Genomic DNA, 27,814 nt, shown 5'->3' with positions numbered 1-27,814 from the left:
AACTTTGTCTCACTATCATTCCCCAAATCTCTCAACATGAAAACCAATCTCACATCCACAGAAAGAACCATGATCCGCCATCTAAATACTGATCCAGACCTTATAATCCTCCCTAATAACAAAGGCACCATCACTGTGGTTTTGAACCATAGGGGTTATCTGGTGGAGGGACCCTGCCAGCTATCAGATACATCCACCTGGAAACCCTGCCACCATGACTATTCCTCTATTCCAGAAATCCAGTAGGATCTCCAGAACCTCTTTAAATCTTTAGGTTCATCCCACATTTCTCCCCTGAGTCTCCCTGCCCCCCCCCCTCTCCCCCACCTTGCCTGTAACCTACCCTCCTATGTAAAAGACATAAACCATTTTCTCTATGAACTCTCCACAGTTCTTGTTTTTTGACCACCTGGCACCTGCTTGTCACTGCCAATGCCACCTCCCTCTACTCTACAGTATAACAACTTCGCCTCCCCCCCCCCCCCCCCTCCCCACACTCGAGCCCCCACACCAAATGATGAAAGGAAAAAGTCTATCACTTACTAAACTCTCACCATTCATGAAGTATACCATGAGACATGATGTTTTAATTTATCGGTTCTTTACTACTGACTCTGTTGTATGACACACAATTCAGGAGATAATATGTCATAAACATTGTGATGTGTGAAGAACTAGCTTTTGCCTCAAGTGGAGCACAACTTTCCAGGTACCATATTAATGCAGTTAATCCATTGTTTCATAATGAAAGGACATAGTGACTTCCAACTAAATTTATGCATAATTTCAAACTTTTCCTAAACCTTTTCTGACTTACATGCTTAAAGGCGAATATCTAATACATTAACTCATTTGTCAAGTAATCAGACATTTAAAGCTGTTCTATACATGGGAGTCTGAGAGTTCGATTCTTTAAAGAATCAGGGGTTTACTGGTCCTTTCTAACCATCCAGAGTTCCAAACCCCTCACCGTACTGAGATTCATTGATGACATCTTCATTGTCTGAAATTAAGGTAAGGACAGCTTATCCACATTCCACCAGAATCTCAATAGCTTCTCCCTCATTTGCTTCATCTGTTCATCCTAATCCCAACAAGCCACTTTCCTCAATGTCAGCTCCATTTCAAGGATGGCTACATCAATACCTCCATCCGCATCAAACATACCAACAACCAACAGTACCTCCACTTCGGCAGCTGTCACCCATTTCACACCAAGAAGGCCCTTCCATACAGGATAGCTACCTGTAGGCATCATATCTGTTGTGACAAGCTGCCCGTCTCCAAATATATTAAGAGTCTCACTGAGGTGAGGCCCTCAAACCAAAATTACCATCCTGATCTTGTCCAGAAACTGATCTCCCGGGCCTTGTCTCCCCAGTCACCTACCATCTGCCACATATCCATTGTCATGCCACAAAGGAGCACCTCTCTTGTGACTCAGTATCACCTGGAAATCTAGAACCTGAATCATATTCTCTGCCAAAGTTTAGAGTACCTCTCATTTTACCCTGAAATGAGAAATATCTTTCCCACTATTTGCCCCACTCCTCCCACCGTAATATTCTGCACTTGTCCAACCTACCCAATATCCTTGTCTGTCCGTACTCCATTCCTGCTTACAACCCATGTCTCATGGCTCATACACCTGCAATAGACCTAGATGCGAGATCTATCCCCTTCATGCTCCTACAACCACTTTCTACAGTCCTGTTACAGGAATCTCCTACCTCATCAAAGGCAGAGCCTTCTGTGAAAACAGCTGTGTGATCTACCAATTCAGCTGCACCCACTATGCCACATTCTATACAGGCACAACTAACAAGCTTTGTCTGCACAATCTGCTTCAGTTCAACGTCTGCTTCACAGCTTGTACGATCTGGATTCTTCCCAAGAGCACCAGCTTATCTGAATTGCACAGAAGGGAAAATCTCCCTGCAACATACCCTTAATTCCTGTAACCTCCCTGGCCTCAACATATGTTAGTGCCTGTCCCCCACTTGTCTATCCCTTTCCATGCTCTCACTCCAGTACTACACACTTTACATCCCTCCCCACAGCCAGCACAGCCTTCCAACACTGACATTGTTGACCTAGCAACTCTGTCCTGTTCCCCACCGTGCCCTTGGACAGTCCCATCACAGACAGCATTAGCATATTCCCCACCTCTTTCCTGCTATCCATGCCCCATGCCTCTTCTTTACCTTCACCACCCATGCCAGCCTACATTGATACTCACCCCTGATGCAGTAACAGTCATGCCTCAGCACCTGGAGATTACTGTGTGTGTGTGTGTGTGTGTGTGTGTGTGTGTGTGTGTGTGTGTATCTGAAATCTGGGTATTTCTAGTACTCTTTTCCATTGTGCCTATCTGTGACCCAAGACCACCTCTGTGTCGTAAATAGCAGTCTATCCTTTACACATTGTTGTTATTCCCTCCTGGACTTTCATTATTTAGTAACTTAATTTGTTTCTTTTCAGAGGAGCCTAATAATAAAAGAGGATCAGAGATTCAGAGACCAGAGGGACTATGCAGCATACAGGAAATGACTGTGGAACTGAAAGAGAGAACAAAAGAAGATGAGTTGATGCGTTCGTCACGGAAGGAAACCTCATCCACAAAAATTAGAAAAACATCAAAACTTAAAAAAGAGGTTTGTTTGACAGGTATTTTAATAAATTTGTGTGTGCCATGCAGCTTATCGAATGTGTGAGTTGAGGCAGATGCAGATGTGAGAAAATGCTTTAATCCATTATGATAGGATTCACACTCCTTACACGGTTTTGTGTGTTGCAGTGGAAATCCTAATGTATTGTAGTGCACAAATCATGTTCGGTCGTAAAAGTGCGAAGTTAGAAAGAGGATTGCAGCAGTGTCAGTCACAGGCAAGCATGGGTGTTGTTCTTCATGAAATAAAATGTAGTCATTGCAGTGTCGTGAGGGGCCTGTCTGGCACTGTGTTAAATAGTTATTGCTGCAGTACTCAAGTAGCAAGGCGTCACAAGCCTTTATACGCTGGTGGCTTAAAGTATGTGCCAAAAGGTGTAGCACAGGCCAAACATGTGCAGCACAGAAAAGTATGTATACACAAACCATTTGTACTAACTTCTGTCAGTACCACAGTTCTCACACCATGGGGCTGTATCGCATGGCCACTGTAAAGGATGCTGATGAGGACCACAATTTGCATATACACTGGATGAGCCCTCCCTGGAGCTGTTCAGTCCTGGAGCCAATGCGTTTGCAGAGTAGCAGCTGCGACCACCAGCAGGTGGGCAGTGGGCCACTGCCCACTACATCACGTCAGCCACGTTCAGACACTGTGGGGAGATGAGGCAAGGAACACACTGCTGCCACTCAAGGGACCTTGCAGGGGCTACTGAGCATGAACTATTACCACTGGCAGAGGAGATTTTGTCGTGATGCCATACTCCATCAGCAATCCTGGGCTTCAATAAGACCAAAGATAGCAGAATTCCTCATCCAAGTCTCCGCCGACCTCTACTGGGGTGCAGCAAGATGCAGTGATAAATAGAATTAAGGATTTGTAGACAATTTCTCCGGCACTACCTGGTGTCCATCCACCATATCCAGCTGCCATCACCTGTATATGTGGTGTCAGAGCACTGTGTTGTCTTTTCAGCATGACGTCCAAACCTACAGCCTATGTTGTGAGTCAAGAGATTTGATTGTGTATTGTGGAGAGTGTATTTGTCATGGAGAGAGCTTGACTACCATGCTATGTTGGGAGTTAGTTTGGTTAGAAGTGAGGTATTTGTGGATGTACCAGGCTTTAGAGGTAATGGTAAACAGGATTTGTTAGTACCTGTTAGATGTAAGCAGTACAATTTCGTGCTGTATTATTCAGCACCATGTACAGTCAGTAGCAGCGTTACATTTCATATGCAAACGTTACGGGCACATGGCTAGATAAAGACAGAAATGAAAATGGTTAATGATTAAATGTAAGAATTAAGTTGTTATGCTTTGTTCTGTTGTATTTATAATTGATTGGTTTTACAACATGAGTAAAGATACAGGCAATGATATGGCACCATGAGGGACGCAAGGAGTCTCACTGACAAAGACAGTGCATACGTTGTTGGAAAAGTTAGCACATTTAACAGCAGTTAATAGAGAGATGCATGGTCTGTTGGAAGCTCAATCACCACAGTGAGGTGTAGATCTGTCAGTTGCATGTCTAGTTGCACCTTTCTCTGCTAAATCGACCAAGCATGAGCAAGCATTTGTTGGTGTTCTTAAGAATTTGGCAGAGATGGAGAAAGGTTGGACTGATGTGGCACTTTTAATCGTAATTTTGTGTCAATGGTGTGTTGGAGCAAAATACAAGTGGCATCCCTGCACATGCCTGTGTGTTATGTGTAACTGCCAGAAGTTTCATTATTATATGTCTGTTAGTTATTGTTCCATGTTTGATTGAGTAGAATGTCATGTTGCACAGTTTGTGAGTTTTTAACATGGCAGACTTAGAGGAGCAATGTGTCTGCATTAAATTTTGTTGGAAACTCAAGAAAAGCTTTACAAAAAGACACCAAATGATGCAAGAAGCCTACGATGATGAGTGCTTAAGCCGTACATAATGTTACGAGTGGTGCACATGGTTTAAAAATGGCAGGACAGAAGTTAAAGCTGACCCCATTCAGGATGCTTTTCAATGGATTTGAACAAAAAGGTGGGTACCAATCAAAGACTTACTGTCCAAGAGATTGCAGAAGAAGGTAATATTAACATTTCAGTTGGATCATGTCATGAAATCCTGACACAGCATCTCTGACTGCATTGCGTTGCTGCCAAGTTCATCCCACAGGTCACAAGGAGAAAGACCATCACCTCACAATCTGTGAAGAGCTTTTGCAGTGCACAAATGAGAGCAAGGTGTACCTTAAGAGAATCATAACCGGTGATGAGACATGGGCCTAATGTTATGATGTTGAAGCCAAGATTCAATGTTCACAGTGGATCGAGAAAGGTTCTTCAAGACCCAAAACAGCTCACCAGGTCAGATCAAATGTCAAAGCCATGCTGATAGTTTTCTTTCACTTTGGAGGATTAGTTCATCATGAATTCATGCCACAGGGACAAACTGTTAATCAGTGGTACTATTGGGACGTGTTACGATGCCTACAAGAAAATGCGAGAAGAAAACAGCCTGAAATGTGACAAGACAATTCATGGCTCTTTCATCACAATAATGCACCCTCACATTCATCCCTACAGGTGCATGACTATTTCACAGAAAATGAAATCACTGTGCTGCCTCAACCTCCATACTCTCCAGACCTGACTGGCCCCTGTGGATTTCTTTTTATTTCCAAAACTGAAAACCCCATTGAAAGGATGAAGATTTGCAATGATAGATGAGATAAAAGAAAATTTGCAGACAGTGCTTTGCTCGATCCAGCAAGTGACATACCAAGTTCCAGAATTTTTTGAACAGACCTTGTACATAAGAGTTGAGGACGATGGAGTAGTGGCTGGAGTAATATTACAGGAGGCTGAGGAAAGGGTGCTTGATGCATTTTTAAGGGGTTTACCTTCAGAGTTGTCAAAAACAGTGCAAACAGGAATTCTGGTTTATTTGCATGTAGCTGTTGGATTAGCAGTAGAATGCAAGTAAACTGATTGTTGACCAGATTAGAAGGCAGGTGTGGAGTATTTTTAGCTAATATAAGGGCGTACAGGATGTGTGGAGGCAATGTCACCAGCTACAAAACAACGGAAGTAAAGGCAGGTGTCAGTATAACAATAGCAGTAGTTTCAGTGGTAGTGGATCAGGGAAAAAACAGATGTTAAATGCTACATGGAACCCAAAGTCCATATATGGGTGTTCACAGTAAAATTAAATGCTGTGAAGGCATATACAGATATGGATTGTGCAATGGAAGGGTTAGTGGGGGAGAAGAATTGCAGGATGTTGTGAGACACAGGGCACATTTGTCATTGCCAGTAGAGATGTGGTGAAGAGAAACAGTGGAACCCACCACAGTATAGAGTATGTGGATTGGGGATGTCGACCATTGGAGTCAGTAGAAATATGTTTCTAGAAGTGGTTCTGGAAGACTGGCCCAAGACAGCATTTTCTTCACTATGGGGACATCATCAGTTCAGGAGGAAGCATTTTGGATTAAAAAACACACCTGTCATGCTTCAGAGATTGTTGGATGGGGTCCTAAGAGATTTAAAAGAGTTTCAGTGTATGTTGTAGCAGGATGAAATTTGTGAGTGACATAGAGCAACACAGACAGTGCTTAAGGGAGGTATTCTTGAGATTTAGGGCCACTAATTTCACATTGAAATGTGATTTTGTGTTAGAAGAGGTGGTGTATCTTGGTCACATAATTAGTAAAGATGAGGTAAGATAGACCCGAGGTTAGTGAAGGCCATGCATGAATTTCCTATGACTGAATTGGTGAAGGAACTGCAATCATTTCTTGGAGTTGCAAATTAGTATAGGAGTTTTGTAAAAAGATTTGTGGATATTGCCAGACCATTAACACAATTAGAAGAAATGTTCAGAGTTTGTGTGCTTTCGCATTTGAGAAACTGAAAGAAGTTTTGATGGTAAGTGCAATTTTGGTGTTTCCTAATTTCAAGGAGTTTATTCTGTCATGTGATGTGTCCAACGGTGCACTTGGTTGTGTGTTGATTCAAGAAGTTGAGTGTGTGGAACATACAGTAGCCTACGCATTGATACATATGAATACAGTGGAAAAGAATTACTCCAAAACAGAAAAAGAAATATTTAATCTTATTTATGGAATCACTTACTTTGTGTTATATCTGTGGGAGGAAGTATAGAGTCATAACGGATCATCTAGTGTTGAAATGGTTGCTGGGTTTGAAGCATCCATCTAGTAGACTGATGCAATGGCTATACAGTTGAGTGAGATATATTATGATACAGATCTGGGGAAAATTGTGGAAATGAGGGTGAATAAAGTAAAAAAAGTGATGGTGTCACAGAAAGAAGGTAATGAACTTACGGAGTGGCAAGCAGTACAGAGGATGGATGACAGTTATAAACAGTTTTGTGAGAAATTGTAGTTTTGTGTACAAGAGTGCTGCAGTGGGCCATGTTGGCCTCCTTTTACTCTGAAAGGAATTATGAAAAAATTCATTATGGGGTATCAGGTTGTAGAAATTGTGTCACCAGTAAACATCGAGATCCAGTGATCTATAAGGATGACAATTTTACATATGGCATGACTGAAACGTTTTCAGGGGAGTCCAAAGCTTATTTCAGTTTGTAACTGGGAAAAAGAAGGAAGGAAAAGGAAGATGTGGAAGACGAGCGGGTAGATGCGAATGAGCAGAGGCGAGGGGTCTCTTATGTGTTAAGACCTAGAGGATAAGAGAAGGTGTATGGTTTCTTTTGTATAAGTGTAATGTATTGTTGTAGTCCAAGCGAAATGGATTGCTACAGTGTTTTGAGGGGGAGGAAAGGGTAATAGAAATCCCTTTGCTCTTGTTTGATGTGTATCCAATCAAATGGGGACTGCTGAAGAAGTTAGTCCATGTAAAGATGCAGCAGTTGTCGTTAATTTCGGAGAATAAAAGCAGGTATGCAGAAATGAAAGAAGCAGAATTGCAGATGTGCTATGGGGGAAGATCACAGTGTGTCCAAACAGCATTGTGAGGGAAGGCCAGAACATGTGTGCAATGAAATTATTGTTGGGACAGAAAAAGAGGGATAGATTGTATGAAAGAAGTACTCAGGCATGAGTTGCACTGCCAGTGGGTTGAGACATACTGGTTGTACTCCATTTATGATAAAATAGTAGCAATAGCCAGTTCCTTGAGTAGTGCAGCAGAAAGGATAGAGAGGAACAGGAGTTGATTAGTGATAAATGAGATCTCATGTGAAGTTGTGGAACCTACCCTCTGACTACTTACCACAATCTCAGGAATGACACAAAACTGAGCATTTCTCAGCCTCAGCTGTATTGCCAGAGGAGCCTGTAGAAGTGCTATCAGACATGAATTTGACTGTCCTAAATCAGACTTAGTGACCAGAGTTAATTCATTCCGTACATAAACTTATTAACAAGCATTTGGGATGAATCTTTGTGGAGATGCTTATGGAGCCTGTAGAGTGATACAATGACATGACTAGTACCAAAAGGGGACCACGTTCACTATTGTCATACCAAGTGCCAGAGTGACACTTACAGTGTTATGCGTAGTCTTTATTTTCGTGTACAAGAAGTGAAATGATGGACAGAACCAACTACTGTTTAAATGCCAATGGACTGGATTCCTAGATCATAGGAGGCAACAGAGGAAATTGTAAATGCAGGTTAAGCTGAGTGAGGATGGGCCTGAGGAGGCAAAGAAGAAACTGTTGGAGATTAGGATAAGTAGCACATAAGAAAATAATAGTGGTTAGACTAAAACTGAGCTGAAAGCAAAATAGATCCATATAGGCCAGCTACCAGAGAACTTGTTGCTTTAGAGCGTACAAATGGAAGATTGTTTTCAGGAGATCCAAGGGGCTGGATCTTGCTGTGGGAGAGGGTAATGAAGTGCGCCAGTCGTATTTGGTCATAAATGAACTAATTTAGAAAGAGAGAAGAGGATGACAGAAGCACCAGCCACAGGCGAAGACAGATGTTGTGCTTTATGAAATATAATGTAACAATTGCAGTGTTGTGAGACGGCCCTGCCTGATACTCTGTGGAAACAGTACAGCAGTAGTCAAGCAGTAAGGTGTGAGAAGCTTTACCATACTGGCAGCTGCTGTAAGTGTTTAATGGATGTGCCAAAAGGCGTAGCACAGGCCAAACATGCAGAGCACGGATGATTATATATACTCAAGCTATTTGTACTAAAATCACTTCTGTCAGTACCACAGTTCTACTACCATGGGGCTGTGTCACCTGACCACCATATGGGATGCTGATCTAGGACCGCAGTTCACGTGTACGTCTGGGCAACCTGCCCTAAAGCTGTTTGATCATGGAATTGCTGCTGCAGCGGACCAACGCTGGCCCAGGGTAGCAGCTACAACCACCAGCACTGGTGTCGGGGGTCACTGCCAACTAAGTCACTGGTCAGTCGCCTCCTGACACTGTGGGGAGGTGAGGAACATGCTGCCACAACACGAGGGCCCTTGCTGAGGCTGCTGATAACAAAGTAGCACCGCTGGCGGAGGAGGTTGTGTCACGAAGGCAACTGTCACCTGATGCCACGCTCCATCTGTAATCCTAGGAATAAACAACACCTGAGACAGCAGAATTCCTTGGCCAAGTTGTGGAATTCTGTACTGGGCAGTGGCAGGATACACTAATGAAGAGTATTAAATGTTTGTAGACTGTTTTTCTGGCACTTTCTACAATCTTTCCAAACATAGCCAGCTACCAACACTATTTCTGTATTTATTGTTCTATTTTTATTTGAAAATCATCCAAAGGCCCCTGCAATTTTTATGTTATGTTGAGGAACCTAATCTGGAGCTCGAGACGTTTCAGTTTGAGAACAGTGATGTACCTGGAGTTTCTCATGTAGAGACAGAATGTTGTTATAGTCTCGAGAAAGAAACAAAATGTGAAGTGCATAATCTTAAAAAACATCTTTGTTAAAAATGCTCCATCTAGGAGACTGCTCTGTAGAATTTAAGAGAAAGAAAGTTCTGTGGTATTGTGCCTCTGTTTTTTTTATGTGTCTCAGATACTAATTTAAGTCATTCATCAAACATAGATAACGAACACCCCCCCCCCCCCCCCCATGCACACACACACACACACACACACACACACACACACACACACACACACACACCGTTATGAGGCAGGCACATGGCCAATGTTACATGTGGTTACAAATAGCATTGCCTACACAGCAGTGGTGCTAGTTCTGCTGTCTCCATCGCAGCAGGGTTCTTGACGTTGCTATCAATCAGTGTAGCTATTTCACTGCAAATTCTTAGTTCTGAACATACACTGGTTTTGGATTCCATTGTTTCAAAAGGAGAAATTCACATATTGGTATGGAGAAAAACAACTGTGGACAACATCTTACACATCCAGGTACCCTGTGTGGTTTCACAATTCCATCATTGTTCCTCTCGTCTTCCACTATCTAGAAGGGGCTTTCAGTAAGTAACGCAACACTTTTTTTCAAAATATTCTCTGTTTGGAAATATTAGTTTATTCAATTACCAGTTTCAGCCACAGTGACCATCTTCAGATTGATCTAAAAAAGAGAATGTGCATGTTTATGAAAAAGTACGTAATAATAGGTTATAAACATTAAAAGTTGTATCATGATTCACATAGTCTAGGAATCTAACAAACATACCAGTCTTCAAGAAGTTAACAGAGTAAGCAATTAAAATATATGACCATAATTGGCATCATCATGTAGCTTACAAACATGATAAAATGCTCAACACTCAGGACCCATAATGTTGTGTTGTCAGCACAGTGTGCTTATTACTGCAGTACAAACAATTCAGGGATCTTGGCCACTAGGTGATTTTGACTGAAAGCAGTTTACAGTGACATAATACGAAGTTAGGAATATGATCTTAAAAATTCTGCATAAAACAAAGTAGGATACGTTAAAATGCAATTATTTAAAGAGCTAGATTTTAAACATGGATCCACAGTAAAACATTAGTTCACATTATAAAAACTAGCTCTAACCAGGTATCTGCGAAGTATACAGTGCACAGTGAAGTGAAATGAAAGCAGCATATCAAAACACAATAAAAGCTGTAGGCACAGCAGGCTTATCAAATCAGAGCCAAGACAATGTGGGTGCCACAGGGCCAGGGTACAAAGCGTATTGGCAGATAAAGAGCATCATGATGTGCAAGACCTGCAATAGCTGCTCATGCAATGAAAAGGAGGTGTTGGATGTCAATTCATTTTGTTAATTCAGAAGTTTAGTAGGGTAGCCTTTCCTGTTTCCATAAATGGCTACTTCTTCCATAAGGTTTAGTAGACAGCACTTCAGCGCCGTGTGTATGACTTATATGTTGTAATATGTATAGCTACAGTATACTTGTGTGCAGTCAGGTGTTGTCCAAATGCAGTTTCATGTTGTGGATTGTGTGTTCCCTAAACCTAATATTAAAATTCCTGCCTGTCCGCCCAACATAAAACATCTCACAATCATCACAACCTTTTTTTAAATAGATTCTCTAATTTTAAAATTTAACACATATGTCGCCCATCTTGTGTCTAAACTGCAGTTTCATAGTATTATTTAGTTGAAAACTGTTTTTGATGGTTCTGTTCTTTAATTGCTTCTGTAGCTGTTCAGAAATTTTTCCATAATATGTCATCCTGACAAAATTCTTGTTTAGAAAAGGAAACGTTCAGACTAGCTGCAATAAGTTTAATATTCTTTATTATGACAGCTGTTTTGGTTTTATTTCCATTCTTAAGTAACCTGCGAATACAACATTGGCGAAATGATCTGTAGATATGGTGATTGCCCGTGCATATAATTATACGTTGGAATAGTACTTTGGTATTTACATCTATAAGTTTAATAAGTCACAGCTGCAAAATACTAACATGAATTTTTTACAGACGAATGGAAAAACTGGTAGAGGCTGACCTCGGGGAAGATCAGTTTGGATTCCGTAGAAATGTTGGAACACGTGAGGCAATACTGACCCTATGACTTATTTTAGAAGCTAGATTAAGAAAAGGCAAACCTACGTTTCTAGCATTTGTAGACTTAGAGAAAGCTTTTGACAATGTTGACTGGAATACTCTCTTTCAAATTTGGAAGGTGGCAGGGGTAAAATACAGAGACCAAAAGGCTATTTACAATTTGTACAGAAACCAGATGGCAGTTATGAGTCGAGGGACATGAAAGGGAAGCAGTGGTTGGGAAGGGAGTGAGACAGGGTTGTAGCCTATCCCCGATGTTATTCAATCTGTATATTGATCAAGCAGGAAAGGAAACAAAAGAAAAGTTCAGAGTAGGTATTAAAATCCATGGAGAAGAAATAAAAACTTTGAGGTTCGCCGATGACATTGTAATTCTGTCAGAGACAGCAAAGGACTTGGAAGAGCAGTTGAATGGGATGGACAGTGTCTTGAAAGGAGGATATAAGATGAATGTCAACAAAAGCAAAACAAGGATAATGGAATGTAGTTGAATTAAATCGGGTGATGCTGAGGGAATTAAATTAGGAAATGAGACACTTAAAGTAGTAAAGGAGTTTTGCTATTTGGGGAGCAAAATAACTGATGATGGTCGAAGTAGAGATGATATAAAATGTAGACTGGCAATGGCAAGGAGCATTTCTGAAGAAGAGAAATTTGTTAACATCGAGTATAGATTTAAGTGTCAGGAAGTCGTTTCTGAAAGTATTTGTATGGAGTGTAGCCATGTATGGAAGTGAAACATGGACGATAAATAGTTTGGACAAGAAGAGAATAGAAGCTTTCAAAATGTGGTGCTACAGAAGAATGCTGAAGATTAGATGGGTAGATCACATAACTAATGAGGAGGTATTGAACAGAATTGGGGAGAAGAGGAGTTTGTGGCACAACTTGACAAGAAGAAGGGACCGGTTGGTAGGACATGTTCTGAGGCATCAAGGGATCACAAGTTTAGCATTGGAGGGCAGCGTGGAGGGTAAAAATCGTAGAGGGAGACCAAGAGATGAATACACTAAGCAGATTCAGAAGGATGTAGGTTGCAGTAAGTACTGGGAGATGAAGAAGCTTGCACAGGATAGAGTAGCATGGAGAGCTGCATCAAACCAGTGTCAGGACTGAAGAACACAACAACAACATTTACATCTAGTTTGATTTGACATCCATATTGCAGAAATAGTAAACTGTCATTATCTAGTTCATAGAGATTAGGTGACATGTAGTAATTACAAATGCGTGGAATATATTTTGTCACCTACTTAAAAGTTCGTTTACTATAAAGTACAATTTGACATTTAACTGACAGCTCACTTACTCTGATGCTATATGTTTACAAAGTATAGTTAGCTAAGCAACTAGTCTGGACCTGTCCTTTTCAAAACAGTAATTTTGCCCAGATGACTTATTATGTAAAAATTTCTCAACGGCTAGAAAAGCAATTACAGGACACAACCATCAGATGTAGTTTTCAAATAAGTAACACTCTGAAACTGCAGCTCAGACACAGGATAGTTGACAAAAGTAAAAAAGTTTTAAATTTGGGCATCTGTAAAATACATTCCGATGTCTGTGAGAAGTTTTACGTTGGACTGACAGGCAGGTATTTTAACACAGGGTTATGGAACACACCCATGCACAAAACAATACTGCATTTGGACAACATCTGACTGCGCACAAGCATACTGTAACCAACATACACTACAATATTTCAGTCATACACACTGTGCCATTGTGCCATCTATTGAACCTTGTGGAAGAAATATGCATTTACGGGAATAGGAATTGCCACTCTACTTAACTTCTGAATGAACAAAATGAATTTACACACAAAGCCTATTTTTCATTGTTTAACAGGCTGTTATAGGTCTGTCGTATTGTAATGTTGCTACCAAGTCTCTTAGCAAAAGTAATAAATAATCTTTTAGCAAAAGTAATGTCTTTTAGCAAAAGCAATGAATCTTGTAGCCGAAGTAACAATAGTAGTTGGAAAGCCGCCATGAAGTATCGCATTAGCAGCCACAGGCAGTTAAGCCGCAATGTGGTGACGTGGGTCAGAATAACAGACACATAAGAGGATTGCAAGACAAGGCTAGCCGTGCTCAATGGAAAACTGCACTGCACAGCAGTAATGACCATAGCGGGTGGACTGATGTTGCAACACCAGTGCAAGTATATTTTTACAGGCAAAGTGACTAGGTGCTAGGTTTTAGTGACTCATATGAACCTTGGAGTAATGTAAATGTCTGAATTTTGCGGCAGGGACACTTTTCATCACCGTTGTCTGGCTGCACCACCACGATGCCAGGACTATGCAAGACGATGATACGACTGGGCATCACCAGCATGGGTATGACACCGGGTTGCACATGTCTCAGCCAGCACTAAGTTCCTCATGGGATTTCATGCCAGCCAGCTGTTGAGATTTGTGGCCGCCAGCACTGAGGTCCCTCCCCAGGACTTACTACCACAGCGCCAGACTTCTGACAGAGAGCAGCCGGTTGAATCCTGATGCCGGCAGTCTTCCCTTGCCATTGCAAAAGACTCCACTCATCATTATGCTCTGTATCTGCTTATTTGGTTTCTGCCCTGATCCTTTGCTGCCCACATTTTATTCACTCTGATTCGATGAACCCGCTGTGTGCACAGCTGTTTTCTTTGATATGCTGCTTTCAGTTCACTTCGTTGTGTACTGTATACTTTGCAGACTTTATTTGGAGCTAGCTTTTATAATCTGAATTAATATTTTACTGTGGATCCATGTTTAAAATCTGACTGACCAACTGCATTTTAATATATCCTATTTTTTTATGCAGAATGTATAAGATCACATTCATGACTTTGTATTACACAATTGTAAACTGTTTTCTGTCAGCGAGACCTAGTGCACAAGCCCCCTCAGCGGTTTGTACTGTAGCGATAAGCACATTGTGCTAACCATGCCATGACATTTTGGGTCATGAGTGTTTACTATTTTATCATGTTCTTAATCTATGGGGTGATGCCTGTTATGTGACACTATATTTTATTTGCATACTCTGTTAACTTCATGAAGACAAGTATGTTTGTTAGCTTTCCAGACTGTGTGAACTGCAATACTCCTTGTAATGTTTATAGCCTGTTATGCGCTCTCATAAACATACTCACTCTTCTTTAGATCAATCTGAAGATGATCTTTATGAGTGACGAGGGGTAATTGAATAAACAAACATTTGCAATGAGAGACTGTTGTGGTTCTTACGTAATTTTATAACTTCGGACTGCTGTCACCTTCAGAGTGACCATTTCACCCCTCAACTTTATTTTATCTGATTTTAGTTAAACTTTTAAAAATTTTGTTTACAGCATCCTTAAACATCCCATATTGTCTCATGTATTTTCAGTAACTCCTGATAGATGGCAGTGTATGAACAAGTCTTCAAGATAGCACCTGCACCAGAGGTGCATTCCAAGCAAAGAACAGTTCTTGAATTTCTGTTTGCAGCAAACCAGATGATCACAAACTTTCACAGACATTTACAGAGTGGGATGTGTGGATAAAAGCATGGCAAGTGGCTCTGTGAAGTTTCTGTCATCAACAGAACAAGGAGGAAATCTATCGGATCTCCCATGTGCAGGCTGGCCCCACCAACTGGAAGGCATGCAGTGATACAGTGTGCAGACCCTGTTACTTGAGTATGTAATAAAATGGAACACCTGCAGCCATTGTTTTGATGTTATTTATTATATAGCTACCAGTTTCAGTGATTCAGTACACTTGATGTCATTAACAAATAACAATTGTGCAACTCAGGGCTTGACATGACACCCATGTTGTTGGTGCTGACACACTTGTCCACCAGTTAGTCTATTGCAAGGTTTGTGCACACTAGGTTCTTTGAAGCCTTACTGAGGAGCATAAAGAGGAAAGAAGGAACATATGTATTGAGTTGCTTGCTCATTATGACACTAATTGTGACAATTTCTCATCAGACATTGTCACAGGCAGTGAAACATGGCTTCACCACATTGAACCTGAAACAAAACTGCAATCAATGGAGTGGCACCACACATTGTCTCCTTCAAAAAAGTAGTTAGGAACAGTACCCTCAGCTGATAGTCATGGCTACAGTCTTGTGGGATGTTGTAGGAATTATTCTGTCCAATCTCCTCTCTTGTGGTCAAATGATCAACTCCAGTGTCTACTGTGAGACTCAAGGAACTGAAGAAATGATTGCAGCATGTTTGTGGCCGCTAAAATGTGAATGCAGTTCTCCTTCTCCATGATAACGCAAGGCCACGTGCAAGTCTGAGCATCCTCATCCATCCTACTACTTGGATTTTGCATCTTCTAACTTCCATCTCTTTGGCCCACTGAAGGACTGACTCCACAGCAAGCAGTAAAGAAATGATGGGGAAGTTATTGATGCATCAAGAACATAGTTGAGATGCAGACCAGTAGAGCAAACCATGGTGGCAAACAGGCTTCCACATGAAGGTAGTGTAAGGCCGCAGAATTCGAAGGAGATTAACTTGAAAAATAGGGTTTATAGCCAAACAATTGGGGGAATAATGTGGTGTATTTAAATTGTGAATAAAACAATCCTGCCCTGAGAAAAACATGAGTCCGATCACATACTGAAGCATCTTCATACTTTGTTAGAGCTTTGCCCGTTGTGCCACAAACTGTCAATCAGTATCAGAAATGATTTTAAGTTTCAGCTCAGACTGACACCATTTGCACATGTACTTTTTCTTGCAAAAGGGAGAAGCCTGTGAGCATCCCTTATATGCGTTTTGAAGATGGAAGAAGCCCAGAATGCTTTCAAAGTAGTTGAAACTCAAGAATTTTGAAAGGAGGGTATATACATAAGACATTCAGATAGAGGTTTCGAAACTAGATTTTAAACTGCCAGACAGGACAGGTAAAGGTTCTAACCATAATTAATTGGTAATGGACTACTAATTGAAACTAAATAACTACAGAAAGGTGGGACATTGAGCAGATGATGTATGGATATATTGAAAGAACCACTAGTTAGGACTTTGGAGGATCAGGCCACGGGTGACTGAAATGTGGAAAGGAAAACAATATCAGACAGCTTAGACAGATGAAACAGTGAGGGCAGCTGATGATCAAATGCGCAATAAGACCAGACCCAGTGGAAATCCTAATGATAGATTAGATTCAGTTGACAAAAACAGATAACACAAAAATGCAGCAAATGATGCAGGCAAAAGGGGATTTAAAAAATCAACAGTGTGTGGAAAATGACAAAGGAGGAATGATGAGATGCTAAAAGCTCCAAAAGCATGCATGATGGGAAAGATAGATGCTACCCGTACAAAAATCAAAGAAATTGTATGGTGAAAGAGAAGCAATTGTATAAATATAAAGAGCTTTAATGGCAATCCAGTATTAAGCAAAGAAAGGAATGCTGAAAGGTGAAAAGAAGATAGGAGACTACAGTAAGGAAACAGGTTCAAAGAAAGTATAATGGAAATACAAAAGGAAGTAAATAAAGATGAAATATGATGATGTGAGAAAAATTTGGGGATAGATGACAATGTCTCTGAGTTATTGAGATCTGTTTGGGGTCATCAGCATCATTTCCCAGCTCCAGTTTCCCAGGTGTGGTGTAAAAGTGGTCACCATCTCCACTTGTTTTAATTGATCTTCTGTTTCTGAAGGTGTTCCCTCTTCCACATCTGATTTCACTTGATTTATTCCTGGCTGGTCTTTCCTCGTCCATTCTCATAATATTCCTGTAATGCTGCAGTCTGCATTTCTTTATTACATAGCAGTCTGGAATTTGATGGTGGCTACATTCCTGTTGACCTCATTTTTGGTCTTGTCTTTTCTAGTTATTTAGCAGTTTTCTCCCCACCAGGAGAGCTGCAACTTACATAATTAGTATTATCTATGTGCTTTTATAGTTTAATTCTTAAATTAGTAATAGTTGGATGAATGAATGTGGGCATGCTGTGTACAGATTGAAGCTGGCTGCAGTTTGCGAACAGCTGAAGACTTCTTTGGCCCATGGTCAACCGTAGGCTGGCTGCCACCTAAAGTTTAGTGGCAGTGGATAATCTGGCACATCGCGTGGGACATGTCAGATGTCACTTGGTTTACCCACGGGCTGTGCTACCTGGCATCTTGTAGTGTACCCAATACAGGAGATCTGCACTCATCGCCAAGTGAGTGGAAAGTTGTACCACATAGCATTGCTAGAGGTGCAGAGTCAATATGGGGATTGAATATCTGGTTTTGCCCCTTCACCCTGTGAGTGGACAAGTGGCCACTCCTTCTGCAGAGTTCAAGCAGGTACATGGGGAGAGCATTGCTAGTTATCAGGAGCTCCAATGTTAGACATGTTATGGAGCCCCTTAGAAAATAGTGTCCAGAGCTGGAAGTAAGTGGGGCCTCATCTGAAATGTGCAGGCAGCCCTACATGTATCTGTCGAGGGTACAGGGTGCAGTCATCTGCAAGTTCTGGATCATGTCGGCACTGGTGATGCCTGTTGCTAGAGTTCTGAGGCCATCTTCAGTCGATACTGGCAGCTGATGTAAGTTGTGAAGGCTCTAGCCTTGTTTGTGGGGTGCAAGCAGAGATTATGATTTACATTATCGTACCCAAACTGATAGGTGTCCTTCGGTTTGGAGGCAAGTGAAGGGTTTGAAACATAGGCTCCATTGATTCTGTGACGATCTGGGCTGTAGATATCTGGGCATGTGTTATGGACTGTAGAATTGTAGGACTCCCCTTCATACAGCAGGGATGCACTACACAAAGGAACCAGCAAAGCTAGCAGAGTACTTGTAGAGTGCACATGGTTTTTTCCTTATGCTAGGCCATAGTTTGAAGTCCTCTGAATGCTTACCAATTAGATTAGACAAGATTCACTTGTTGTTCCATAGACCCAAAAAATGAGATGATTTTCGTGGGTGTGGAACATGTCAGAAGTATAACATAAAACATGTGAATATAATACTTACTACCCTGATCATTTGTCAGGAGATAGTCAAAATAGGATTATACACTGCAGTAAAATGGAACAGCTAATATTTACAGAAATAACACGCTGTCAGAATGAAACATTGTTATGCACTATTAATAAATTTATCATACACAAAATACCTAATCTTGACTGTTGTGACCAAGTGTTGTCAAAACTGAAATCTAACCAATATTTTTACTGAAGCTGGCATAACAGTCTCTGTTAAGATATTCATCTATGGATAATCAATTCACAGATAGTGGAACCAGATCACATATAAAGTAAAGACACTTTGCCTATCAAAATTTTAACAGTAAATTGCCAAATCACTTGTAACAAATTTCCTGAACTCAGTATTGTCCAGGAAATTGTCACACACAGATTTTCCTGGAACCAAGATGTGGATGAAACCATAGTAGAGAGCTCCAAAGTATTTAATGGTGCGTGGAACGTATATCAATCAGACAGATTAGATGCCATAGGAAGGGGACTGTTTATTGCAATTGACAAAAAATATTGTCTACTGAGGTCAAAATTGAGTCCGACTGTGAAGTTATCTGGATGTGAGTAACCATCTGCGAAGTTACACTATGTGATCAAAAGTATCTGAACACCTGGCTGAAAATGACTTACAAGTTCGTAGCACCCTGCATCGGTAATGCTGGAATTCAGTATGGTGTTGGCCCACCCTTAGCCTTGATGACAGCTTCCTCTCTTATAGGCATATGTTCAATCAGGTGCTGGAAGGTTTTGTGGGGAATGGCAGCCCATTCTTCACAGAGTGCTGCACTGAGGAGAGGTATTGACAGTGGTCGGTGAAGCCTGGCACGGAGTTGGCATTCCAAAACATCCAAAGGTGTTCTATAGGATTCAGGACAGGACTCTGTGCAGGCCAGACCATTACAGGGATGTTATTGTCATGTAACCACTCCGCCACAGGCCATGCATTATGAACAGGTGCTCGATCATGTTGAAAGATGCAATCACTATCCCCGAATTGCTCTTCAGTAGTGGGAAGCAAGAAGGTGCTTAAAACATCAGTGTAGGCCTGTGCTGTGATAGTGCCATGCAAAATAGCGAGGGTTGCAAACCCCCTCCATGAAAAATATGACCATGCCACAACACCACTGCCTCTGAATTTCACTGTTGGCACTACACAAGCTGGCAGAAGACGGTCACCAGGCATTCGCCATAACCACAACCTGCCATCAGATCGCCACATTGTGTATCGTGATTCGTCACTCCACATAATGTTTTTCCACTGTTCAATCATCCAATGTTTATGCTCCTCACACCAAGTGAGGCGTCATTTGGCATTTACTGGTGTGATGTGTGGCGTATGAGCAACCGCTCGACCAGGAAATCAAAATTTTCTCACCTCCCACATAACTGTCATAGTACTTGCAGTGGATCCTGATGCAGTTTGGAATTCCTGTATGATGGTCTGGATAGATGTCTGCCTATTACACATTAGGACCCTCTTCAACTGTCAGTGGTCTCTGTCAGTCAACAGACAAGGTTTGCCTGTTCGTTTTTGTGCTGTATGTGCCCCTTCATGTTTCCACTTCACTATCACATTGGAAACAGTGGACCTAGGGATGTTTAAGAGTGTGGAAATCTCATGTAAAGAAGTATGACAGAAGTGACACCCAATCACCTGACCACTTTGAAAGTCCGTGAGCTCTGCAGAGTGCCCCATTCTGCTCTCTCATGGTGTCTAATGACTACTGAGATCGTTGATACGGAGTACCGGCAGTAGGTGGCAGCACAATGCACGTAATATGAAAAACGTATGTTTTTGGGGGTGTTTAGACACTTCTGATCACATAGTGTACCTGGACACAACTAACTGGCTTAGGTGAACTCAAGTTAATCCGTGGAAGTTCTTACCAGCTACTCAATTTCACTGTAAGTCATAGAATAATTCAAGGAAAGTCCATATCCAGTTCTACAGAAGTACCCAGTTCAGTCGATGTTAGCTGCAGGAGACTTAAACCTCTATAATATAGACTGGCACACTTGGATTCATTGCCGGTGGTGTGGACAGATAAAACCTCCAGAGTATAGATTGGGCACTTGGATTCATTGCAAGTGGTATGTACACATTTTCTCAAAATTATTGAGCAGCTAGTTAGACAACCCACACACAATTGAAATATTTTATACCTTGTACAAACAGACCTGACTTTATCAGCAGCGTCAATATAGAGACAGGGATTAGTGTTAATGGTGTCAGAGTGACATTGGTTACTAATGTTTATAAATCTAGGAGAGTTGTTTGCTGGAAAGAGCAGATATGCAGTTGTTAGCATGCTATTTAGACAATGAATGGACATTAGTTCCAATATGGTGAATGTAGTGGAATTACAGGCAAAGTTTAAACTGACTGTAAATCCCACTCTAGTATGTGCCTGAGTAAGTGAATGAAAAAGACCCATTGTGGTTCTATAACAAAACTGTGGAAGCAGAAATTATTGCAGTCTCCATTCGAAAAAGCATGTGGAAATGTTAATAGAAATTCATATATCTGTGAAAAGATTGATGCCCAAAGCATGCATAATCTTGCACCGTCATACCTTAGCAAAAGATCTATCTGAGAACTTGAGAAAATTCTGACCATATGTAAAATCACTAAGCAGGTGGAAAGCCTCTATCGAGTTGGGCACCTACCAGTCTGGTGTGGCAACAGAAAGCAGCAAAAGGAAAACAAGTTTTAAATTTTTCATGTACAAATTCATTCATGCAGGAGGATTGTGTGGATACCCTTGGACAGACTCCCATATGGAGCACGTAGTTGTAGGCATCTCTGACGTAAAGAAACAACTGAAGGAGTTGAAAGCAAATAATTTCCCAGGCCCATATGGAATCCCAGTTCAGTTTTACGGATCCAAATGGAATACCAGTTTGGCTTTACAGAGAACTATATGGCATTGGCCCCTTACTTGGCTTGCATTTAATGTAAATCTCTTGTTCTGTTCAAAGTTCCAAGTGACTGAAAGAAGTGCAGATGACTCCTGTATGGTGAAAGAACAGACCCTGAAAATTACAGGCTAATATTCTTAACATTGTGTTGCAACAGAATTATTAAACATATTCTATGTTCGAATATCGTAAATGCCCATGAGGTAGAAAAGCTTCCATCTGCAAATTGGCACAAATTTAGAAAGCTTGACTCATTTGAAACTGGGTGTGCCTTTTTCTCACGTTACTGTGAAATGACCTTTACATTGTTACCCATGGAGAGTGAAATGAGACGTCAGAACAACAGTAGCTTTGTTCAATTAATTTGTTTATTCTGGGCCTCAGCTATAGTACAGCAGGAACAGCTTGGTGGAGTTGCAGTTGCCTCTCACGCAAAACAATAGATGTCCAGCATTGCTGACAGTGCAAAGAGTGGGACCAAGCATGGCTTCACTCGAATGCTGCTGTCAGCGATGTCTTCAGCTGCGACCGTGATGACAGCATGGCAGCGCAGCTGACTATAACAATGATCTTCCTCCAGTGAGTGGGCAACTTCCTCATGACTCAGGGCAGGCTGTCCTATCTTTTGGTTGAAGAGCGGACCCCGTTGTGCATTCCAGGATGTCGCTCTGAGTGTTACAGGCTCGTGATGTGGACTGTGATACTGAGATGAGAATCATTTAGTACACAAATGGCTAAGTAGATATACGCTCCTGACTATGTTCGTTTAGGGCTTAAGGCACATACTCTAAACACTTCCATGGAGGCAAGTGAGGAAAGGCTTCCATCCTTCCACTAGCATATTGCAGCGTCGGCTGCTGCTGTACTGCACCCAGCTTGCTCCACTTTACAATGCCAGTTGGTTGTATTTTGTTTTGCAATGCATAACACTGTCACCCACATGTGGCAGGATCTGTTGCAACTCACTTCACGCTGATGTATTTTTTGTCCGAACACAGTTGATACGCTACAATATCCTACAGACCATAGATGAATGGCAACAGGTAGATACAATAGTATGAGATTTCCAGAAAGAGTTTGATGCAAACTATTAATGAAGGTCTGAGCATATAGAATATGTTCCTTGATATATGTGAGTGGATTGAAAACTTAGTAAGTAATGGAACCCAGTATGTTGTCCTGGATGATTAGTGTTCATAGGAGATGAAGGTATCATCAATAGTGCCCCAGGGAAGTGTGATACAACTGCTTGTGGTATCTATGTATGTAAATGATGTGATGGGTAGGGTGAACAGCTATTTGCAGTGATTTAGTGTATGGGAAAGGATCATCGCTTAGTGACTCTAGGGATGTACAGAATGACTTGGACAGAATTTCCAGCAAATATTAGCTTGCTCTAAATGTATAAAATTCAAAATGCAGATGAACAGAAAAACAATTCCTTGATGTTAGAATACAGCATTAGTGGTGTGCTGCTAGACTGTCAGTTGATTAAATATCTAAGCATAATGTGGCAAAGTGATATGAAATGGAACTAGCGTGAAAGGTTGTTGTAGGAAAGGTGAGTGTTTGGCTTCAGTGTATTGGGAGAATTTTAAGAAAGTGTAACTCATTTGTAAAGGAGACCACATATGGAACATTGGTGCAACACATTCTTCGGTACTGCCTGAGTGCTTGGTAATACCACCAGATCAGATTAAGAAAAGACATCATAACAGTTCAGAGGCATACCACTAGGTTTATTACTAGTACGTTCGATCAACACAGATGTGTTACAGGGATGCTTCATGAACTCAAATGGGAATGTCTGGAGAGAAGATGGCATTGTTTCATGAAATGCTATTCGGAAAATTTAGATAACTGGCATTTGCAGCTGACTGCGGAATGATTCTACTGCTGCAAACAAATTTCATGTAGGGACTGCAAAGACAAAAGATAATTTAGGGCTTGTACAGTGGCATATAGGCCATAGTTTTCCCCTTGATCCATTCATGAGAGGAACAGGAAAGGAAATGACTCATTGGTACAACGTACTATCCAAAACGTTTTTGACAGTACATTCATTTTATGTTCATCCATCTTCAGAGATTTACATTGATTTATGCATCATGAACACTGTCTCTATACTTTCGACATTTTACAATTACAAAATTTTGCTATGTCATTAGTAAAGAAACAATAGTTGATGACACACAAATAAGTGTAAAATCAGAAGATAGGTTTCCAGGCATCTTAATCGTTATCATGTAAAAAGTAACGCCTATAACAGCAATTGTTTGCGGGTAATTCATTATAAATTACCTTCAGTTTCAAGAGTTTCTGTGTTGTAATACATCCGCAGTGGACATGAATTATTTACTAATGTTAATACAAAAAAGAATTTAAAAAAAAAAAACAGAAAGGCAGTAGGCAATCCCAGTTAACAAACAGTTAGGAGTAATTTGCGAATTTCATCCATGGGCCAGATTCAAACCAATGGAGAGACTTGTAGGAGCTGACCATGTGAAAGACCAGTTTGGGTTCTGGAAGAATGTAGCAACACAGAAGGTAATAATGATGTTGTGACTTATCTCAGAAGATAGGCTGAAGAAAGGCAAATTTACATTTATAGCATTTGTAGAATTAGATGATTCTTTTGACAATGCTGATGAGAAAATACTTATTGAAATTCTGCAGATAATAGAGATAAAATGCAGGGAGCAAAAGATTGTAGGTTTTAAAACAATGAGGCAGCTGTTATGAGTTGAAGGATTTGCAAGGGAAGCAGTAATTGCAGAGGGATGAGACACTGTTGTAGCCTATACCAATGATATGTGATCTGTGTCTTGGAAAGAGTTGCTAAGGGGAACATCAACAAATGTAAAACAAGAGTGCAGGAATGTAGTCATATTAAAACATCCAGTTATATGGGAAATAGAGGAGGAATTAAAATTCTTAAAGTGGTGCATCAGTTTTGCTATTTGAGCAGCAAAATAACTGATGGCCAAAGTAAATGTAAATACCACTTATGGATTAGGCCTTAGGTGTGTCCAACTGACCATTTTCTGCTTACATTGTCATGGGATGTGTGATTGGTGGTTATTGCCAATAGATGAATCCTGATATTTCTTCAGTCGAGCAACTCTCCATATGGCCTCATGAGGCTGAGTGGCCCCTGTTCCAGACCTTCCTGCCTCTGAAAAAAATCTGAGGTGGTACCAGGATTAGAACTGGGATCCTTCTGCACCAAGGACAGCAACAATAGCCAATCAGCTACAGAGGCTGTTGATGGGCAAATAAGAGTAAATGGCATTAACAAGAAAAGCATTTCTGAACAAGGTAAATTTCATAACATTAGTCTTAGGAAGCCTTTCCTAAAGGTATATGTCTGAAGTCCAACTTGGTAGAAAAGTGAAACTTGTTTGATAAAGTTCACACAAAAAGACGAGCTTTTTAAATGTGATGCTACAGGAAAATGCTGAAGATTAGGTGGCTGCATCAGATAGGAGTCTCTGAAGTGAGTTGAGCAGAAAATAAATTTAACCCTTCGGTGGCACGGCTTTCATACTTCCATGAGTGGGTGCGTTGCAGCTTTTGCACCGCAATTACTTTTACATTTTTAACCTAAGGAAAAATAATCATCCCATCAGTAATAAATAGGTAAAATGCATCAATTTCTTTTTCTGTAATTTCAGCACTTGCTTTTGGACTTGGCAAACCTTTTAGAATGTTCTTGGCACTGGTTTGAGGAGAAGAAGGTAGCGGTTCACTTATTTTCTTTATCTTTTCCTACATAAAATCAGTAATCCTCTGTGTGTTATCTCCCCTCTCCAATCAGGTGGTCATGTGTTTCCTCTGTTGATTTTCGGAGTCACTGCTGTGGTTTTCTTCTTCAATAAGTTCCTCTTCTGACTCAGATTCACATGAATCTGACAGTTATTGTAATTCGTCTTCTGACAATTCACGCAGTACTTTCTCATATTCTTCAGGACATATAAGTAGACGGTGCCTTTCAAATGCCTTCATTTTCTCCATTTCCACGCTTTTATGAGACCTAATGAAACACATGTTTTTGTGAAAGTAATATATTGTAGCAAATCAATATCCAAGAGTGTAAAACTTAATGAAAATGGCATATGGGAACTTTGATTTGATTCGAATATTCATTATATACTAATATAAAAGAAAGATTGCCTTGAGGCAAAAGAAAAACACAAGTGTAGAAAATACTTACATCACAAGGCATGTAGCGGCAAAAACACTGCAAACGCAACACTCGCGTTTCAAACAACAATAGCGACCAAACTGCTGAAAGCATGAATAGCGCAAATATAGTAAGTGGTAACATCCGTTGAGAACAACAAATACGTATCTGGACGTGGACGCAACTATAACACTATCTGTGATACTAACAGAAAACTAAATCTTGCGGCTATCTGCCGCAGGCGCGCCCACCGAAGGGTTAAGGTACAATTTGACTAAAAGAAGATAATGGTTGATAAGGAACATCCTGAGGTGTCAAGAAATTGCCAGTTTGATGGGGGGAGGTGGATATGTTAATATTGTAGAGGGACTACAAGATTTGACTACATTTAGCAAATTGGAATGGATGTATGTTGCAGTAGTTACGCAAGATGAACGAGGTACACAGTCGATGGACTGAAGACCACAACAGAACCATGACAAGGCAGTCTGCTTCTTTGATACACACATTAGTCTCACTATGTCATAAATTTGTTGTGATTTATCAATGAAATGTACCCATCTTGTGAAGTCTAAAACTTTGTTATTCATGTGCAAAATAGGTGAAACTAAAATTTGTTTGTGTGTAATATAGGACATCCCTGTTGCACAAATGTTGCAAGTTTACCATTTACCTTCCTTAACCCTTTGGCTGCTGCAGCCGTGCATCCATGTAGCAGGGTGGAACGCGCCGTTGAGACCGCCTAATCCTGGTACCTGTGCTAATGGCTTTCCTCACGGACCGTTGCCTGCGGCTGAGCTCGCCTCTTGGCCAAGCACACCCTGTGCTGAATATTTCTCGAGCGAGGGCGTCCGCGGCTGTCTCGCCTTCAGAGTGTGATCACTGACACACGAAGTATTCGATACTTTTTCCGTGACTGTGAATCTGCAGATGAATTACTGGACACACATGATGTGCATTGAAACTGCTTCATCTACATCTACATTTATACTCCGCAAGCCACCCAACGGTGTGTGGCAGAGGGCACTTTACGTGCCACTGTCATTACCTCCCTTTCCTGTTCCAGTCGCGTATGGTTCGCGGGAAGAACGACTGTCTGAAAGCCTCCGTGCGCGCTCTAATCTCTCTAATTTTACATTCGTGATCTCCTCGGGAGGTATAAGTAGGGGGAAGCAATATATTCGATACCTCATCCAGAAACGCACCCTCTCGAAACCTGGCGAGCAAGCTACACCGCGATGCAGAGTGCCTCTCTTCCAGAGTCTACCACTTGAGTTTGTTAAACATCTCCGTAACGCTATCACGGTTACCAAATAACCCTGTGACGAAACGCGCCGCTCTTCTTTGGATCTTTTCTATCTCCTCCGTCAACCCGATCTGGTATGGATCCCTCACTGATGAGCAATACTCAAGTATAGGTCGAACGAGCATTTTGTAAGCCACCTCCTTTGTTGATGGACTACATTTTCTAAGCACTCTCCCAATGAATCTCAACCTGGTACCCGCCTTACCAACAATTAATTTTATATGATCATTCCACTTCAAATCGTTCGGCACGCATACTCCCAGATATTTTACAGAAGTAACTGCTACCAGTGTTTGTTCCGCTATCATATAATCATACAATAAAGGATCCTTCTTTCTATGTATTCGCAATACATTACATTTGTCTATGTTAAGGGTCAGTTGCCACTCCCTGCACCAAGTGCCTATCCGCTGCAGATCTTCCTGCATTTCGCTACAATTTTCTAATGCTGCAACTTCTCTGTATACTACAGCATCATCCGCGAAAAGCCGCATGGAACTTCTGACACTATCTACTAGGTCATTTATATATATTGTGAAAAGCAATGGTCCCATAACACTCCCCTGTGGCACGCCAGAAGTTACTTTAACGTCTGTAGACGTCTCTCCATTGATAACAACACGCTGTGTTCTGTTTGCTAAAATCTCTTCAATCCAGCCACACAGCTGGTCTGATATTCCGTAGGCTCTTACTTTATCAGGCGACAGTGCGGAACTGTATCAAACGCCTTCCGGAAGTCAAGAAAAATAGCATCTACCTGGGAGCCTGTATCTAATATTTTCTGGGTC

At 41.1% G+C, this 27,814-nt stretch overlaps 1 protein-coding gene across 5 annotated transcripts in view; it reads left to right on the top strand.

Moving 5' to 3' along the window:
• The window catches only part of LOC124554669, a 139,792-nt gene that overhangs the window by 21,534 nt on the left and 90,444 nt on the right, over positions 1 to 27,814 (top strand). For 3 of the 5 annotated variants that reach the window (XM_047128290.1, XM_047128288.1, XM_047128289.1), the window contains exon 3: positions 2,482 to 2,654. In XM_047128290.1, coding sequence (XP_046984246.1) covers positions 2,482 to 2,654 — 173 coding nt within the window. Of the gene's footprint in view, positions 1 to 2,481; positions 2,655 to 13,899; positions 14,350 to 15,020; positions 15,325 to 27,814 lie in introns of those variants that run through there. The other 2 variants (XR_006968405.1, XM_047128291.1) reach the window with 2 other exon arrangements.

The sequence above is a fragment of the Schistocerca americana genome, chromosome X, assembly GCF_021461395.2.
Source record: "Schistocerca americana isolate TAMUIC-IGC-003095 chromosome X, iqSchAmer2.1, whole genome shotgun sequence".
NCBI classification, from domain to species: Eukaryota; Metazoa; Arthropoda; class Insecta; order Orthoptera; family Acrididae; genus Schistocerca; species Schistocerca americana.
The sequence above is the reverse complement of the archived record's forward strand: the minus strand, read 5'-3'. Positions and strand labels throughout refer to the sequence as shown.